Here is a 17,945-nt window from a genome sequence, read left to right as displayed (position 1 = left end):
GTCCCTCTTGCAAAACTTCAAAACAAATGCCAAGGAATTAACATACCGGAAACGGGTCGTTACATATACACAACTATCACATTCTCCCTACAAGAGACTCTAGTTACAATTTATAGGACTTTTGATTTCGTTACTTTGGATGTAACGCGAAACGAATGTCTCACAAATTTATTCATTAACATATTTACGTGAATTGGACTGAAAACCTTTGGTAATGAGCTTGAAATGTAAATGATACATAAACTATACCTATTATAGTTTAACATAATTGTTTGTAATGTAAATGTAAAATAAAATATACCTATCATAGTTTATCTAAAATGTTTGTAATGCAAATGAACCCCATTTTATGTGAGTCGAATGTATAGTAAGCACATAACTATGTTTATCATTATATTGTATTATTTGTAATGATAAAGGACTCTTACCAATCAGTGAGTATTTTTCTATTATATAATTATAACACAATGGAAACACAGGTAAAATATGAAGTCATCAAAGATTAACACATTGCTCAACATGTTAGAAAGTGTGATGAAAGTTGTAAGTTAACTTGTTTTTGACATTTCTGCACTGTTTTGGAAAAATCACAGAAAAATCATACGAAGTCAAAAACTAAATCTGTAAACTCTGAGAGTTTAGAAAATGTGTCTAGTTTGTTTATAAATTTTATTATGATTTTTATATATCTCTAACTTGTGTGAAAATGTTCATATTCACAGACTGGTCCGAATTCGTAGCTATAGTAATAGGCTGTTTTATAAAAAGCGCCATAAAAAGGTAGAAAAATCGTAACATGTGAAAGTAGTCATTTTAAAGGTATAAACCTGAACTATTTGCATCTAATACAATTTTGAAAAATAAAATTTTTAAGTTGATCAAAACAGTCCGTGAATGGAGTTAAACTTTTCTGATGAAAGCTATTGGATGAGTTTAGTTATGTTCTTGGTGTTTTAACTTGTATTTTCCCCTTAAAACTTGAGAAAAACATGAAAATATAGGGTTATGAACTCACCTTTGTGTTTTCTTATTGGATGGATGTTGAAGAAAATAAGTGTTCAACTCAAGGACACTTAGAAGATGCCTTGAAGGTTCGAAGATCTAACACAAATGTGATGGAATTTGTGTAAGTATTCTATGATTTTGGGTAGGAGGAAGTGAAATAATCATAAGGAGGATAATATCACTTACCAAAAGTGGAAGAAAAACTTGATGATCAACCCTTGAATCTCGAATTTGAGAGAGAGATAAGTGAGAGGGAAAGGTGTTTGCTCTTTAGTGGAGTAGGAGTGAAGTGGGAAGAGAGATGAGGATTTTCCAGCTTTTGATCAAGAGTGTGGCTGGAATAATGGTGGGAAAAAGGACATTGATTGACTATGTATGGGGGAATAGTGGTTGGGTATGGTCTTGGAGTGAGTGTGAGAGGTTGCTTGTGTTACACACTAAGGTAAAGTCAACACTCTACCCATAAATCTTACCTACTAGATTTTATTCTTAGGCAAGGATTTTACCCAAAATATAATTAAAATATGAATATTTAGGGTTTATTATGTTAAAATACGAGTTTGGGTGAAAATCCCGTGTTAAAATCACGAAAAACTCTCGGTTCCCCCATCAACTCTCGGTTCTAAGAGCTGGGATCGAACCTCCGGCCCAGAATTTTGGAAATTGACAATTTTTGTCCGGTTTTCAAAATGGGTGGAGGGAGCAGAAGGCGAGGCTCGGTCTCGGTTGCTCAGCGAGGTTCGGCTTCGGCTGCTTCTCGGTTCCAGGAGGAAGCTCGGTTCAGGATGAGGCTCGGTTCAGGATGGTTCGGCTCTTAAGAGTTGTTTTTCGCGTAGACTTCCGTTTTCGAGCGGTTTTCGACTAATTTAAGGGTCGGGATCCCCCCGAGTGATTATAAAAAGTTGAGAGAGAGATTTGGGAGAAATTTGACATACTTGGAGAGATTTGACATACTTGGAGAGATTTGTGAGAGATTTCACATACTTGACGAGATTTGAGATAGACTTCACATACTTATAGAGATTTAGGAGAGGTTTCACATACTTGGAGAGATTTGGGAGAGACTTCGCATACTTGGAGAGATTTGGGAGAGGTTTCACATACTTGGAGAGATTTGGGAGAGATTTCACATACTCGAAGAGATTTGGTATATATAGAGATTAATAAAGAGAGATTGAGAGAGACTTAGTTTGTGACCTTTGTGAGTGCTTAGCTTTGCAACGTAAGGTCCGCAACCCCGTTTAGCCCTGTTTAAGAGTCTCACACACCCCCGAAAGGGTATGTAATAGTGTTTTATCGCTTTGATACCTCACTTACCCCGACTAGGGTTTAAGAAATCTAAAAATACAAACTTTTCAAGTGATGATTTCTTATTAAGATAGTGAGTTGTACATTAATTACATAAAGTGAACCCTAGTATACACAGGTTGGAGGAGTTGAATGGTTTGATCGATTAACTTTGACTTGATCGGAAATTAACGGCTGTCACAATATATATAATGACATACGTTGTTATGTTATTGTATTGTTATTCACCAAGCCTTTGGCTTACAATGTTATATTTGTTAATGTGTTGCAGGTTGGGTTGTTTTAGTGCACGGCTAGGACTGTGTACTTCGATGCAAGTACGATTCCTGATGATAACTCCTTGTATTCTAGTGTGCTAGTGTACACCAAAAACTTTATAAGTCTATAAATGAGAAATTATTGAGGTGCGACTAGTACGGAAATCATGGGCATTATACAATACCAATCTACATTCCAAGACATAGTAGCAACATAGCTTTATCACTTTCAGCGTGCTCTTTATCCATTCGAGCATAACACATCGAGTCCTTGATCTTCGGTTTGACTTGTCGGTTGGATTGATAGTCATAAGAAAAGTGATTTCCGAGACCATACTTATGATAAACGAGTTTAACAGCAGGTGGGGGGAATTTGTTTTGAGAGATCGTATATGGATTGGTTGGAAGCTTGGGTTGGTATTGAGAGGCTTTTGGTGAATTTTAGAGGATTGGTAAGTCTGATGATTTGTGTGACGAGGAACTTAGTACAATTGTTGTTGATTGTTGTTCTGGTATCAATTTTTGGCTTTAATTTTTTGTTATTCAATTTGGAGTGAGTTATAGGGTTTTACCTCATGGTGAGTAAGACAATAATTATGAAAAGCTTGTTCTTTGGTTTCTACATCAATTACCCAAAAATTTTCTCTGATTTAGAAAGTAAATCACAAATCTAACCCTTCGTTTCCTCTTAAAGCCATCTTTTGAGTGATGATTACTTCAAATACCTAAGATATCTAACTCGATCAAATACGTAAACCGGGCCAGACATAGGGGGTTCCAAGGATGGCCTGTGCAACCCCTCAAAAATTGCAGCATAATGTAATTTATTTGGGAAATTTTCTGGCGTGCCACCCATAAAATTATGTGTGCTACCCCTGAGATATTGTCTTGTGTCTGCCACTGTATGTAAATATGATTTCTTGAGATGTTTATTGGCTTCTCAAGGTGTAATGACTCCAAAATGGAATGCGTCTAACGGTGTTAAGGGTTTTATGGCCACGTTGGATGCCACGTCACGTAAGGTAACCCCTATAAGATACATAACCTGACATTTAAAAAAAGGGTTAATGGCCTAAGAGGGTAATAAGATTTTAACTTTGTCCACATACGGTCCTTAAGTTTTCTTTTTGTACATATTACACCAATATGGTTGTTATAAACCGTTTAAAAATGGTATTAATGTTTTAATTTTGTCCATATTAGGTTCCTTAGGTTTTTTTTTTTTGTACATGTTACACCAACATGGTGTTATAATCGTTTAAAAAAAAGTAATAAGGTTTAACTGTGTCCACATTAGGTCATTATATTTAATATTTTTAATATTTCATCTAACTCTTTTACAATTCATATTAGTATCTAGTTAGATGACTTTATCATTTAATCTTTTCATTTTAGTCACCCATTCACCACAACAACAATTTCAATCGAAATGTTACATAACAATTTTTTTTTCATTTTTATGAAAAAAAACTAATAATAATGAAAGTCTTAATGATTAATACTATGTTTGGCGCCACCACTAGCTTATAAGCTAGTAGTTTATTTTCAATATTTTTTAGGTTGTCATGTTTGACAAGCCAAAAAACAGCTTATAAATTAGCATTTTAAAAAGCTACTTAGACTAGTTTTTTAATTTCCAAATATACCTCTCAATTAATTAAGAAAACATATTTTTTAAATGTCATTTTATGTTATTATATAAATTTCTGATAACTTATAAGCCAGTGGTAGAGCTAGAGTCAAAGTAAAAGAGTATCCCGACAAGTAATGAGGTATCCCTGATAAGTAATTGTCTATTGGGGATATCCAATTGGCGGAACCATTATTTATTGGGGATATCCCATTACTTTTCGGGGATACCCTTTTACTTTGACCTGGTTCCACCACTGGCTTATGTAACCTTCTGATTGAAACCGTGGTTGTGATGAATGAACAACTAAAATGAGAAGATAAAATGATGAAACCATCTAACTAGATACTAGTATAAATTGTAAAAAAGTTAGATGAAATGATAAATATATTAAAAACAGGGACCTAATGTGGATACAGTTAAACTTATTACCTTTTCTTTAAACGGTTATAACAACTATGTTGGTGTAATATGTACAATAAAAGACGTTAGAGATCTATTGTGGACAAAATTAAAACCTTATTACATTTTTTAAATGGTTATAACAAACATGTTAGTGTAATATGTACAAAAAAACCTTAAGAACCCAATGTGAACAAAATTAAAACCTTATTACCCTCCTAAATCATTAACCCTTAAAAAAACATTTCCAAATTTCAGACATAAAAAAACAAATATTAAAATAAATAAGTAAAAACATCAAACAAACTTAAAGGTTATGGAATTTCACTATTAAAATTTCATGATATTGAGATCATTTTAGAAAAACCTTATGAAATGATATAATAAAATAAATGTCATAAAAATGATCGTGGCAATTGGCAAATGACCTAACGAAAGTTTACACAAATCGAGCCAATTGCGAAAAGAGATTAATTGACCTTCGAAATAAATAAAATAAAAATACATAACATAATAAAACTACACACTCGCAAACCCCTCCTCTCCCTAACTCTTTCTCTCTCACAGAGTAACCACACGCTCGCCCTCGGCCGCCACAGCCTCCATCCCTCCATTCCCTTCTCAATTCGCTGCTATTCGTACACAACTTTCTCTTAATTCCCTGTATTTTATCCGCCGATTTCAATCGGTGATATTCAAATACAGGTTGCTTTTTCTTTTCTTTATCTCTCACTTTGATTTTAACGTGCGTATCAACATTTCTACCTGAGGGTTTTGCTTCAATATAGTGACTGTTGATAGCTGAATCAAATTTATGTCTATATTTTTTTCATGTATATGTCAATTTTGGGGTTATTTTCATTAGATATCTATCTTTTTTGTTAGTTTAGCAAGTTTCGTACTTCACTTCATTGTTTCAACGAGTTGTGAATGCGTAGATTGGTCGAGTGTTTTCTCAAATGAGTTTTCTTTTCTGATTCCTTAAATAGCATGTGTTTATTTTGATTAACACCTTGATTCAGATACACTGATATAGATTGTGCCCGTTTCTTTTCTGGATTTAGGTGATTGAGAAGTAGATATGGCTGGGAAATCAAGCAGAGGGCGGAACAAGAAAGGGTCACAAAACGCCACGAATGCTACTGAACAAGCGGTCTCTTCGAACGGTCATTCTAAAGATAACTTGAATCCTGTGGAAGAAACAAAGGTGGAAGCTAATGGAGTCCCGGCTTCAGCTGAGATACAAGCCACGCAGCCAGAGGCCAATGAGTCGGACAATGTAAATTTGGAGAACCAGCCGAAGCAAGGTAAAGTTTTTTTGTTTGTTTGCAATCTTGCTTTTATTCTTGTTTGTATTTCTTTGATGTAGCAAATTCAGAAGCATATAGAAATTGTGGTAATATGTTGATGTTAGAGGTATTTGAGCTTTCCATTATATGTGCTCCCCTCATCTGCGTCATCATTTTTTTTTTTTTTGACTCAATGGGCTTAATGGGGACATGCATGACCTATATATGAGTTTTCCTTTTTTTACTCAATGCATAATGATCGACTTAATCGAGAAAGTCAAGGATTCCGTATTTAAAGTCTTTAACTTTTTACAAGTTGGCTCTTGTTTACTTTTATCCCATTATCCATTCTCTCAAAAAAATTAAACATCATTTTTCTCAACGTCACTTTATCCATATATCACTTATTGGGAAAAAAGAAACATGTCCTTAGGCCTTAGGGTCATTAGGTTGCATTAATAATTGAACACAGGGGGAGATAATATTGTAGGTCTACATCATATATGCACCCACATGCTCATTGTTAAAGGGTTTAATGTGCTTTTATTCACTCCTTTTCCGTGATTTTTACCTGTTTATACAAAATATGCAATGATTTCATTTTAGGACGAAAATAAATTAGTACAAAGTGAAACACTGTTGCATAAGTTGGTAAAAGAGTGAACCTTTGTTGCATAGTAATCATTTAACTAGTTTGTTGCATATTCCTAGAATGAAATGTGGTTGCAGAAAATGGGAAAAAGAGAAACATTGTTGGTTTAACTTTAATGCAACATTTAACCCTATGATGCATGCAGAGTTAGAGATTCTACATTTCTACTTGTATTTAGAAAAAGAAAGACTAGTAAGATAACTAAGAACACAAGTGTTTCGATGATTAAAAATACAAAGCTTACAGAATCTTGGATCCTATATGCAGGTGACATTCATCTTTTCCCTGTTCCGGTGAAAACACAATTTGGTGAAAAGCTTGAGCTACAGGTATGCTGGTATCTTTAAGTTTGATTGTTTTATATAAGTTTTAGGTTTGAATGATAATTGATAAATAAACATTTATGAAATTTGCAGTTGAGTCCGAGTGATTCTGTTATGGATGTGAGGCAGTTTCTTCTTGATGCTCCAGAGACATGTTTCTTTACTTGCTATGACTTATTACTGCACACTAAGGATGGATCGAGTCATCATTTGGAAGATTATCATGAAATTTCTGAAGTTGCTGACATCACTGCGGGGGATTGTTCTTTAGAGATGATTGCAGGTATAGCTAGCTGGCTAATGTTTGCCTTTGGTATCATGAATTTGGAAACTGTCTTTTGTTTCGTTTTATATACATTCCTTTCCATGGAAACATAGTTTATTGGCAAGGATTGATGATAATAATAATAATAATATTAATAATAATAATAATAATAATAATAATAATAAATGGAAATGTTTGCAGCCCTTTATGACGATAGATCCATCAGGGCTCATGTCCACCGAACCCGAGAGTTGCTTTCTCTCTCAACACTCCACTCCTCATTATCAACATCACTCGCATTGCAACATGAGAATGCAACTGCAACTGCAACTGCAAATTCAGGAGGTTTGGTTTGGTTTGTTGTTTTTTTTTGGTATAAAATTTTCATTGAATTAAATCTTTGACTGATGGATCATTTCCAAATTAAAATAGATCCTGCAAAAACGGAGGTTTTAGAGCTTGAGAATTTGGGGTTCATGGAGGACGTCTCTGGTTCGCTTTCAAATTTGTTGTCATCTCCTTCCAAAGAGATCAAATGCGTTGAAAGTATTGTGTTTTCCTCTTTTAACCCTCCTCCAAGCTACAGAAGGTTTGGTTTGGTTTGTTTCCCGTCAGCAAATAGCAACCTTCTTTTAAAGTGTCTAATAATTGATGTTCATTATATTTTCAGGCTTGTTGGAGACTTAATTTATCTGGATGTTGTCACACTCGAAGGAAGCAAGTATTGTATAACTGGAACCACAACCACATTTTATGTCAACTCAAGTTCCGGAAATACCCTCGACCCAAAACCCACTAAAGCTGCTTCAGAAGCAACTACCCTTATCGGGCTCTTGCAGAAGATTAGCTCCAGATTCAAGAAAGGTGAATAAGGATGTTTTATACTCTTTCATATCATACTCTTTCATATTGAAAAGGGAGGGCTAGTTACAAGAAATAGCACCCTACTTCCAATCTTTCTATTACAATATTTACCCAATGCAATAATAATCGGGTAGATTTTCAAAGTACAATGCTGTAATGCTGTAATAAAAGCAAGCTGCTATTTGGAAACAATCTCATGTTTTTTTTTTTCAATCTATTGAAGCTTTTCGTGAAATGTTGGAACGCAAAGCTTCTGCTCATCCATTTGAAAACATCCAGTCGTTGTTGCCTCCAAATTCGTGGCTTGGATTGCACCCTGTTCCTGGTAATAGTAATAAACTAATAATATATTATCCTTTCCTGATAATTTAATTTTTTAGTGGTGTTTCACTTTTTCATGCTATTGATGTACATATCAATTATCTTTTTATTGCATCATGTAATGTAGATCATAGACGCGATGCAGCTAGAGCAGAGAATTCACTTACTCTTTCCTTTGGGAGCGAGTTAATCGGTATGCAAAGAGACTGGAATGAGGAATTGCAATCTTGTAGAGAGTTTCCTCATACAAGCCCTCAAGAAAGGTGCAAAATAGTCTGGTTTGCTCTGTTTTTTGGAATATAAGGAAGGGTATGTATGTATATGTAACTTTTTTGGCTTCATGTATTGTAGGATCTTGAGAGATAGAGCCCTGTATAAGGTTTCTTCTGATTTTGTTGATGCTGCAATAAGTGGTGCTATTGGAGTCATCAGCAGATGCATCCCACCAATTAATCCAACCGATCCAGAGTGCTTTCACATGTAAGTACAATGCATATAAAATAGTATATTATTATTAAATATACTATTTTTATTAATGAGCTTTTATTATGTACTTAAATTGTTTATTAAATATATTTAAATAATGCAATAAACATTTAATATAGAAAAAATATATGAAACTTGATTCCATTCCTACAGACCAATGAAACATGATGATTGGACATAATGACTAGACAACAAACACATTATGAATGGTTTAAAATTTGTTTGTGGTTGTAGGTATGTTCACAACAACATATTCTTCAGTTTTGCTGTTGATGCGGATCTTGAGCAGTTGTCCAGGAAGCAATCATCAGATTCCACCTTGGTCAAACCATCTGTTGTTAATGGGGAGAATCATAATCATAGCCTCAATGGTGTTGTGGATGTGCAATCTGAGGCACAGCTGGCAGAGAGTGAACAAGCCACATATGCGTCTTCAAACAATGATCTAAAAGGCACAAAAGCTTACCAAGAAGCTGATGTTCCTGGATTGTATAATCTTGCTATGGCCATTGTTGACTATAGAGGTCATAGAGTAGTAGCACAGGTGCATATAGTTTCTCTTTTCTATCAGTTAACACTTTTGTTTATTATAACATCCTATCTTTATTTCCTCGGCTCCTAATACAACATCTCACTTTGAAAAATACACCCATGTCATCCAAAATAATTTTCACTGCTATGATTGGGTAATTTTTTTCAAAGTACATTTTCTTAATAAGAAAATAAACAATGCTATAATTTTGAGGTAGATTTATCAAAGTACAATGCCCTTATAAGCAAAAAGAATTGGAGCAACAATGTTCCAATAGATAGAAATGGCAGTAGGTTGCCATTTCTTGCATCTAGCTCCTTTTCATAATTCGTTTTTTTCTATCTTGGATCTTAATCCTTTTTGTCCACAGAGTGTTCTACCTGGAATTTTACAAGGTGATAAATCAGATTCGCTTCTGTATGGGTCTGTTGACAATGGCAAGAAGATTTGCTGGAATCAAGATTTTCATTCCAAGGTCAGGATAATATATATATATATATATATATATATATTCCCTCTTTACCTTTTTATATTGTATACTTTTCTTTCTGTAATTTGTGCTAAACTATATCTAACTAACATTAGGTACTCGAAGCTTCAAAACGCCTCAGGGTGAAGGAACACAGTGTTGTTGATGGATCAGGAAATGTGTTCCAGATAGCTGCACCAGTTGAATGCAAGGGCATTGTCGGAAGTGATGACAGGTGAATTTTTGAACTGGATTTCATTTGTTATAACATTCTTCCTTACTCTCATTGTGTTTTGAAAACATTACAATAACAATGTCATTAATAAAACAAAGCAATAATCGGTGAAAATTTCAAACAGTACTTACAATGCTATTGATCGGTATATTTTTCAAAGTACAATGCTGCAATAGAATGAAGCAAACAGTACAAAAACAGATGAAGTTTTAGTTTGTTGCTATTCAGATCGCCTTTGCATCATGTTGTAGATTGCTTTCTTTTATCTGAGATTTTGATTTCTAGTTATGCAGTGCTGACCGAATTGATTTTTGACATTTCATGTCCAGGCACTATCTCCTGGACCTGATGAGAGTCACTCCTCGTGATGCAAATTATACAGGAACAAATTCCAAGTTCTGTATACTGAGACCCGAATTAATCACTGCCTTTTGCCAGGTAATAAATATAAATATTTATAGATGTAGAACCTTTTTCTTTTTTTATGTTGCATATATGATTGTTGATATAATATGTGTTTGATATAATATATGTGAGAAGGCTGAAGCAGCAAAAAGTTCAAAATCTAAGGGTGAGCCACAGGAAAAGGAAAAACATGCATCTCCAAAAGTTGATAGTACTGTTGTTGAACAACAAGATCAAGCCGAGACATCCGAAACCTCTGATGTTAAACCGGTAAATTTTTCTAAACCATTATACTTTACTTTTTTCTTCGATAATTTATTAGTTTTTCTATTCCCGGTTTTCCTTTTTTTTTTTTATTTTTTTTTTTATTTTTAAAATCATTATAAGATACAGAAAAGCAGAAGATACTTTCATCGTTTTATCTAGAAAACTTTCTATACTAATTAAATAATATACTCATGTTTCTAACTTTATTGTGTTGGAGTGTTTGAACCTAAGTTTTTTAACTTTAATGGATTAAAAATATATGTTTATGATTGTTGTTTAAAACTGAGTGGAGTGCAGCATGAATCAGAAGAGGATAAAACGGTGATTGAAGAATCTGGTTTTAAGACTGCTGACGTGGCAGAGGATATAAGGTTTAACCCTAATGTATTTACAGAATTCAAACTGGCTGGGAGTCCTGAGGTAATTCTGTGTATGTAAAAGACACAAATGCCCTTGTGATTAAAAATATCTCATAGAAAGCTTGTAGTTAAAAAGACGCATATGCGCATGTAACAGGATATTGCTGCTGATGAAGAAAGTGTACGGAAGGTGAGTTCATATCTCAAGGAGGCTGTGCTTCCAAAATTCATACAAGATCTTTGCACACTTGAAGTTTCACCAATGGACGGCCAGACACTCACTGAAGCACTGCATGCACATGGAATTAACGTTCGCTATATCGGCAAAGTAAGAAATTATATATATATATATATATATATATATATATATATATATAAATCTATATTGCTTTTATCGTCCCTATGTGATAACTTCTTTATTACATTATTCCAGGTAGCTGATGGTACGAAGCACTTGCCTCATTTATGGGATCTTTGTTCCAATGAGATCATTGTTAGATGTGCAAAACACATCCTCAAGGTGAATTCAATGATCTTTAATTAACCATCGGTGAAACTGTAAAAAGCCGAATTCATGTTGTAACTTCTTTACAGGACGTGCTGAGAGATACAGCAGATCATGACATCGGACATGCAGTTGCTCATTTCTTCAATTGTCTATTTGGAGACTGTCAGGCGGTTTCTGTTTCTGGAAAAGCCGTTGCTAATAATACACAGTCCAAAAATCAGAAAAAGGTCATTAGTTTTACTTGTTTATGAAAAATACAAAAATTGAGATTTACTATATTTTATGGGGTAAATGAGTTCAACTCCTGATGTTGATTCATGGATTTAACAGGAGGTAGCCTCGGGAAAATCCACAAAAAGGTCGAAAGCTGGAGGTGCTGCTAGTAGTAGTAGTAGTAGAAAACAAGCATCCTGCATGAATCTTAGTTCTGAAAGCTTGTGGGCTGATATTCTTGAATTTGCCAAAGTTAAATACCAGGTAACATCAACTTACTTCATTCCATCAAACCAAACAGATTTCATCTTCTCTATTTGCTTGTAGTTTGAATTGCCAGAGGATGCAAGGTCTCGTGTGAAGAAGGTTTCAGTTATCCGCAACATTTGCCTCAAGGTATACTTTCTGCATGATATTATTATTTTTATTAAATTCTGTTGTATGATAATGCGACTTATCTACTAAATTGTCTGGCATTAACAAACAGGTGGGGGTAACCATAGCTGCTAAAAAGTACGATCTGAGTGCAGGAACACCTTTCCAAACGTCAGATATTTTGAATCTTCAACCTGTGGTCAAACACTCCATACCCGTATGTTCAGAAGCAAAAGAGCTCGTGGAAACAGGAAAGGTCCAGTTGGCAGAGGTTGGTAACATTTTTTTCCCCTTAAATTGTTATATATATGTCACATAAATATGACTTGTTTTTTATTTCAGGGAATGCTTAACGAAGCCTACACTTTATTTACGGAAGCATTTACAATACTTCAACAGGTATGTATGTTTTATGATATCTTTCATTTCATGGTTGGTAAGGGTTAAATGAGTGATTTTATTTTATCATTAAATTTAATTATGACATGCAGGTGACGGGTCCAATGCATCGTGAGGTTGCTAATTGCTGCCGGTATGTTTCCTAGTTGGAATAATTATGTTTGAGCTTTGTAAAATTATTATTTTATCTTAATTATATTGGAATTTTTACTTTTGTAGTTACCTTGCAATGGTTCTTTATCATGCCGGAGACATGGCTGCAGCGATTATGCAGCAGCATAAGGAACTTATTATAAATGAGCGCTGCCTTGGGCTTGACCACCCTGACACAGCTCACAGGTATCCATTTTTTCAAGCTTGGATTTGATTACAATTTCCCTGGGGCCTGGGGGCGTTTGGCTTGTTGGAATTCACAAAATCCTTTGACCCACTTTCCATCCCTAAAACTAGTGTGTTAAAATCCTCAAGTAACTTTTATTTTTTAAAAGTGTAAAAATAACATGGAATTCAATTCTAAGCATTTCCTTGTTAAAACAAATAATCAAATAATTTTTTATTTTTTGAACCCCAAAATAGTTTGAAATAAATAAGCATAAGAAACATAGCATTTCCATCTGAAAATGTATAAATTGTTGCTATTTAAATACCAAAATATTGGATGGATTAGAAATAAAGAAATGGAATGTTTTGCAGCTACGGGAACATGGCCCTATTCTATCACGGACTGAACCAATCAGAACTGGCGTTGCGCCACATGTCGCGTGCCCTGCTTCTATTAAGCTTATCATCTGGGCCAGATCACCCTGATGTCGCAGCAACTTACATTAATGTTGCAATGATGTATCAAGACATTGGGAAAATGAACACAGCTCTTCGTTATCTACAAGAAGCATTGAAAAAGAATGAGAGGCTTTTGGGAGAGGAACATATCCAGACTGCTGTCTGCTATCATGCACTTGCAATTGCTTTCAACTGTGTTGGAGCCTACAAGCTCTCTCATCAGGCATGCTTAGTATATCTGTCCATTAGATTTTGGTTTATTTTCCATCCATGTTTAAAAAAAGTCAGACAGACGAGAGTATATTATACCATCATTTATAGCTTAGCTTATTAGCTTACTGTTTTGTTTGGCAGCATGAGAAGAAGACATATGACATACTTGTGAAGCAACTTGGAGAGGATGACTCGAGGACCCGCGACTCCCACAACTGGATGAAAACTTTTAAAGTGCGCGAGGCGCAGGTATGATTTTGATGTGTTGCTTTTATTTTAATTATTTAATATTTAATTTTCTGATTATATAATATGATGACAGATGACTGCACAAAAGCAGAAAGGGCAAGCTGTGAATGCGGTTTCAGCTCAGGCAGCAATTGATCTGTTAAAGGTATATTTGGTTTGGTTTGGTCTGACGAATGAGATTGTTGGTTTTAAAATGGGCAGTAAATTAATTAGCAATGTTTGTGAATTGTAAATTGTACAGGCTCACCCTGATTTGATACAAGCATTCCAGGCCGCCTCCGCTGGAGGAGCTTCCGGCAGCGCCAACAACACCACAGTTCCCGGCGAGAACTTCCCTCGTGGTGGTGGTAGAGGTGTGGATGAAAGATCTGCCCGTGCAGTGGCGGAGGCCAGGAAGAAAGCCGCCGCCAGAGGTCTATTAATCCGGCCGCACGGTGTCCCTGTCCCGGCTATGCCACCGCTCACCCAACTCCTCAACATCATCAACTCTGGTATGACACCGGAAAACACCACCGGAGATGATGCCAACACCAACGGAGCCGTGGTGGTGGAAACCACCACCCCGGTTGGGTTAGGTCCAGGGTTAGGCGCCTTGGACCCTAAGAAAAACAAGCAGAATGCCACCAAGTAAAACTACTACTACTACTAGATCATTTTTCTAACGTTTTACTCGACACTAGCCTGGGACTGTCTGGGAGTATGTTGGATTTGAGGGGTTTTTGACTATTTCATTATCATTATTTTTTTTTTTCAATAATTATTGGCCAATCAAACTATAATAGGATGGGTGGGTGACTGGGTGTTAGTTGTATTTTTGGCGATTGTGTCAGTCGGTGACTACGACACGCATGTAAAACTAAAACTAGTGCTGGATCATGTTTTTATTTAGCGTCGCAACTCGCTATGGATTTTTGCCAAATCTCTTACTTTTGCTTGCTTCTTTTTAATCACTCTTATTTTTTTCTTATTTCACCCCAAAAAGGTGTAAATTATGTACAACATGCATTTTTTTTTTTAAATTGATATAAATGGAACAAAATGTGTAATGGTCGAAATATTGATCAAATCTTGATTTGTATATCTTTAACTAATTATGGGACTATTAGACTAAAATAAGTTGGTCAAAATGCTAAGATAGTAATTTTGTAATTAAGTAGAAATTTAATTGTATCTTTTGTTTTGGATGTAAGTAGACAAGGGAAAATATGTAATTCCCACTTCTGAAAATTTTCCGAAATTTAATTGTATCTTTTCTTTTGGATGTAAGATGACTAAAATCGGAATCACTGTAGCAATATTCAAATTTGTGTTTATCCTTCTCAATCAATCATGCTTGCCCGACTTTAATCAAGTAACGTGTTTTTGATTTCTAACTGACCAGGACTTCACCTCTAGCCATTTCCATCATCTCCTCTCCCCTCCCCCCACTTTCATCATCATAGAACAACCACATAGTTAGACCTGACAAATGTATCGTGTCGTGTCAAGACATTAAATAGGTTGAAAGGGCTTGACCCTAACCCGATTCGTTTAATTATCGTGTCGTGTCAACCCGTTTATTTTCGTGTCAGGTTTTGGGTTAAGGTTTAGACCTTGTAAATATGTTGTGTCATGTCGGGTTGAAATATTTTAAATGTCTGAAAGTAGGAGTTATGGATGCTAAAAGGAAAAAGTGAAACACTGGAGTTATGAGATGAAATGATAAAATTTATAGTAAATTTAGAAGGAAAAATGAAAAAAGTTAAAGTTGGAGAGCAAAATGGATCGGTAGCGTGGATGACTAAAATTAAATAACTTTCAAAATTTACATATTACTTATAATTCCTGAGTTTGACCCACTACAAATCTATAACATATAATATACTGATAAAAATATGAAATTTGTTATAAATAATATATAATAAAACGGGTCATATTCGAGTCATCTTCGAGTTGAAAGTCTTGACCCTAACCCTACCCGTTTAATTATCGTGTTGTGTCGTGTCAACTCGTTTATATAAACGTGTCGAAATCTCTAATCCTAACTCGCTAATTTCATGTCCGGTTCGTGTCGGGTTTTCGTATCGTGTCATGTTTTGCCAGGTCTACACATAGTGCAGTAAAAAGTTGTGCATCTGTTTGGTTTACGATATTTGAGTTTTGGGCAGAACCTCAACAAAAGAAAATTAAATTTACAAGAAAATGGAACACAAATTAGATTCCAAGAAAATAGAAGTATCATATAGAACACAACTAAAGTTTAAGAGAAAGGAAGAACATAGCGAAATGAATGTTAGTTTTCTAGGATCGTGTTTTTCCAACATTTTTCGAAATCTGTAATTCGTCCCTTTTTGCTTGGGATAGACAAATTTAGGAGTGAGATAATCCAAGAATAAAAACCAATCCGAATTACAAGGTTAATTCTAATTGAGAAACACAGAATACCTTTGATTGAAGTGTTCTTGAGAGATAGAGAGAATCTGATGAACAAATATCGAGTATATAGAATGTAGCCCATTTTTTTGGAACATGTAATATGTTCTTATACAAGAGGGAAATGTAGTTAATGGTGGTTACATGCAATTTTGGTGCCAAAAGGTGGTTAGATATATGGTTATAAGACATAACCGATTCTAATTGTTTTTGGCGGGAAATACATTGTTGGAACCACCATCGGGGGTCTGCCCCTTGGACCCCGCTAGGGGCGTGCCCCTTGGAACCCTGCACCCAGGGGCGCTGCCCCCGACCCCTATTATCCCGAGCTCACATTTATCACTCTGAGTGTGTACCCCGCACGTTCAACATCGGTGAGTGAAATAGAACTCAACCTATCTCAATATTAATAACTACACAAAAATATGTTGATAACACTAAAATCACCAACAATAGAGATGTATAAATCACTCATTATGCATTTAGTTTTCTTTTTCAAGCCAAAACAAAAAAGCTAAACGATGAAATATCACAAACCTATTTCACACTTGTCTTCAAGATATGATTCAATTTTAGGATGAATAAGCTTAAAGTACTTTGAACAGAATCCAAAGAAAAATGAATATAAATTTGTTGAATCTGATGAACACTGAATATGAATTTGCACTTGTAGTAGAATCTATAAAACATCGATAATCCCCTTCCATCATTTCGTTGTACAGTCACTGTTGAGGGTGACCTATAGAAATGAATCGAACTTGAAAAGATCACAACCCTTATCTACTAATTCACCAACGCATATCACCAAACCCCACATCTACTGTAACAGCCCAAAATCCAGGTACCCTTTTATTTAGCCCTTCATCTTTAATTTGTTGTCATTTTAGGGTTTGTATGTTGGGCGAGTACGCTGGACGTACAAGGAGTATGCTGCGCGTACTCGCGCGCTTCATTTAAACGCGTCCTCCCTCGGGTACGCTGGGCGTAACTGGTCCAGACCCAAAATCCCTAATTGTTGTGGTTGGCTATAAAAGGAATAAGATGGCTTGACTCCTCAGCCACCATCCCTCAGAAAGAAACCCTAAGAGAGTGTTCCTTCGTTCCTAGCCCATTTGTGAGTGTTCTAAGCTTGGTGGTGTCATTTCAAGGTAGCAAAGGAGAAGAAGAGTCCATTGGGAAGGCTAGAAGTTGGTGTTCAAGTGTAGATCCGGGCTTAGCAAAGGTTGGAGCTTCATTCTAAGGTAAAAAGTTCGGATCTTGACTTGTAGTTCTTGTGGTATGCTTTATGGACCATTTTGTAGGGTTTTGGTCCCAAAGGTGGAGACTTTATGAGCAAGTGGTCTCCATTAGCTTAGATCCATCATATTTCTGGTCCATTTGAGTTGTAGATTCATAAAAATGTAATCTTGGACGTGAATAATTAGCCATCCATTAGATCTAGATCCTTGAGTTGAAATGGAAAGGTGTTAAGGAGTGTAAGAGCCTTTACAGCCATGCCAAGGCTTAAAGGTTTCGAATTTATGAGTAAGGATGCTTAAATAAAGCCGGATCTAGAAGTTGAAGTTGTGGCTTAACCGATTAAGACCAGAAATGAAGAATGTCTAGATCTGACTATTACGCTGGGCGTAACTCCTAGTATGCGCAGCGTACTGGGTGGAGACCCCGGCTTTTGGGTTGGCGATGTACGCCCCGCGTACATCAGGCTGTACGCTCCGCATACTGAAATG

The 17,945-nt window shown here is 35.6% G+C and overlaps 1 protein-coding gene across 1 annotated transcript; it reads left to right on the top strand.

The window, feature by feature from the left end:
* The first annotated feature begins 5,120 nt into the window (after positions 1-5,120).
* On the top strand, positions 5,121-14,725 carry NOXY38 (tetratricopeptide repeat (TPR)-containing protein). Its single transcript, XM_078993201.1, has 29 exons — positions 5,121-5,307; positions 5,667-5,909; positions 6,811-6,872; positions 6,960-7,149; positions 7,333-7,476; positions 7,564-7,720; positions 7,802-7,995; positions 8,219-8,320; positions 8,444-8,579; positions 8,668-8,796; positions 9,037-9,346; positions 9,705-9,809; positions 9,920-10,038; positions 10,368-10,476; positions 10,579-10,713; positions 11,008-11,130; positions 11,227-11,397; positions 11,503-11,589; positions 11,664-11,804; positions 11,908-12,054; positions 12,118-12,186; positions 12,278-12,436; positions 12,508-12,564; positions 12,657-12,697; positions 12,784-12,903; positions 13,258-13,567; positions 13,699-13,806; positions 13,880-13,951; positions 14,048-14,725. The coding sequence occupies exons 2-29, from the start codon at positions 5,684-5,686 to the stop codon at positions 14,435-14,437; spliced, it is 4,113 nt and encodes a 1,370-aa protein (XP_078849327.1). The 5' UTR covers positions 5,121-5,307; positions 5,667-5,683; the 3' UTR covers positions 14,438-14,725.
* The last annotated feature ends 3,220 nt before the right edge of the window (positions 14,726-17,945 follow it).

Source organism: Lactuca saligna, chromosome 1 (genome assembly GCF_052625555.1).
Source record: "Lactuca saligna cultivar CGN05327 chromosome 1, ASM5262555v1, whole genome shotgun sequence".
In the NCBI taxonomy this organism is placed as follows: domain Eukaryota; kingdom Viridiplantae; phylum Streptophyta; class Magnoliopsida; order Asterales; family Asteraceae; genus Lactuca; species Lactuca saligna.
This window is presented reverse-complemented; position numbering and strand designations above follow the sequence as displayed.

Bases quoted from the DNA above. Each gene is read 5' to 3' on its own strand.
- NOXY38 (XM_078993201.1), top strand. From the start codon at position 5,684: ATGGCTGGGAAATCAAGCAGAGGGCGGAACAAGAAAGGGTCACAAAAC. The intron at 5,910-6,810 runs GTAAAGTTTTTT...TCCTATATGCAG, and splicing joins GGAGAACCAGCCGAAGCAAG to GTGACATTCATCTTTTCCCT. The intron at 8,580-8,667 runs GTGCAAAATAGT...CATGTATTGTAG, and splicing joins CATACAAGCCCTCAAGAAAG to GATCTTGAGAGATAGAGCCC.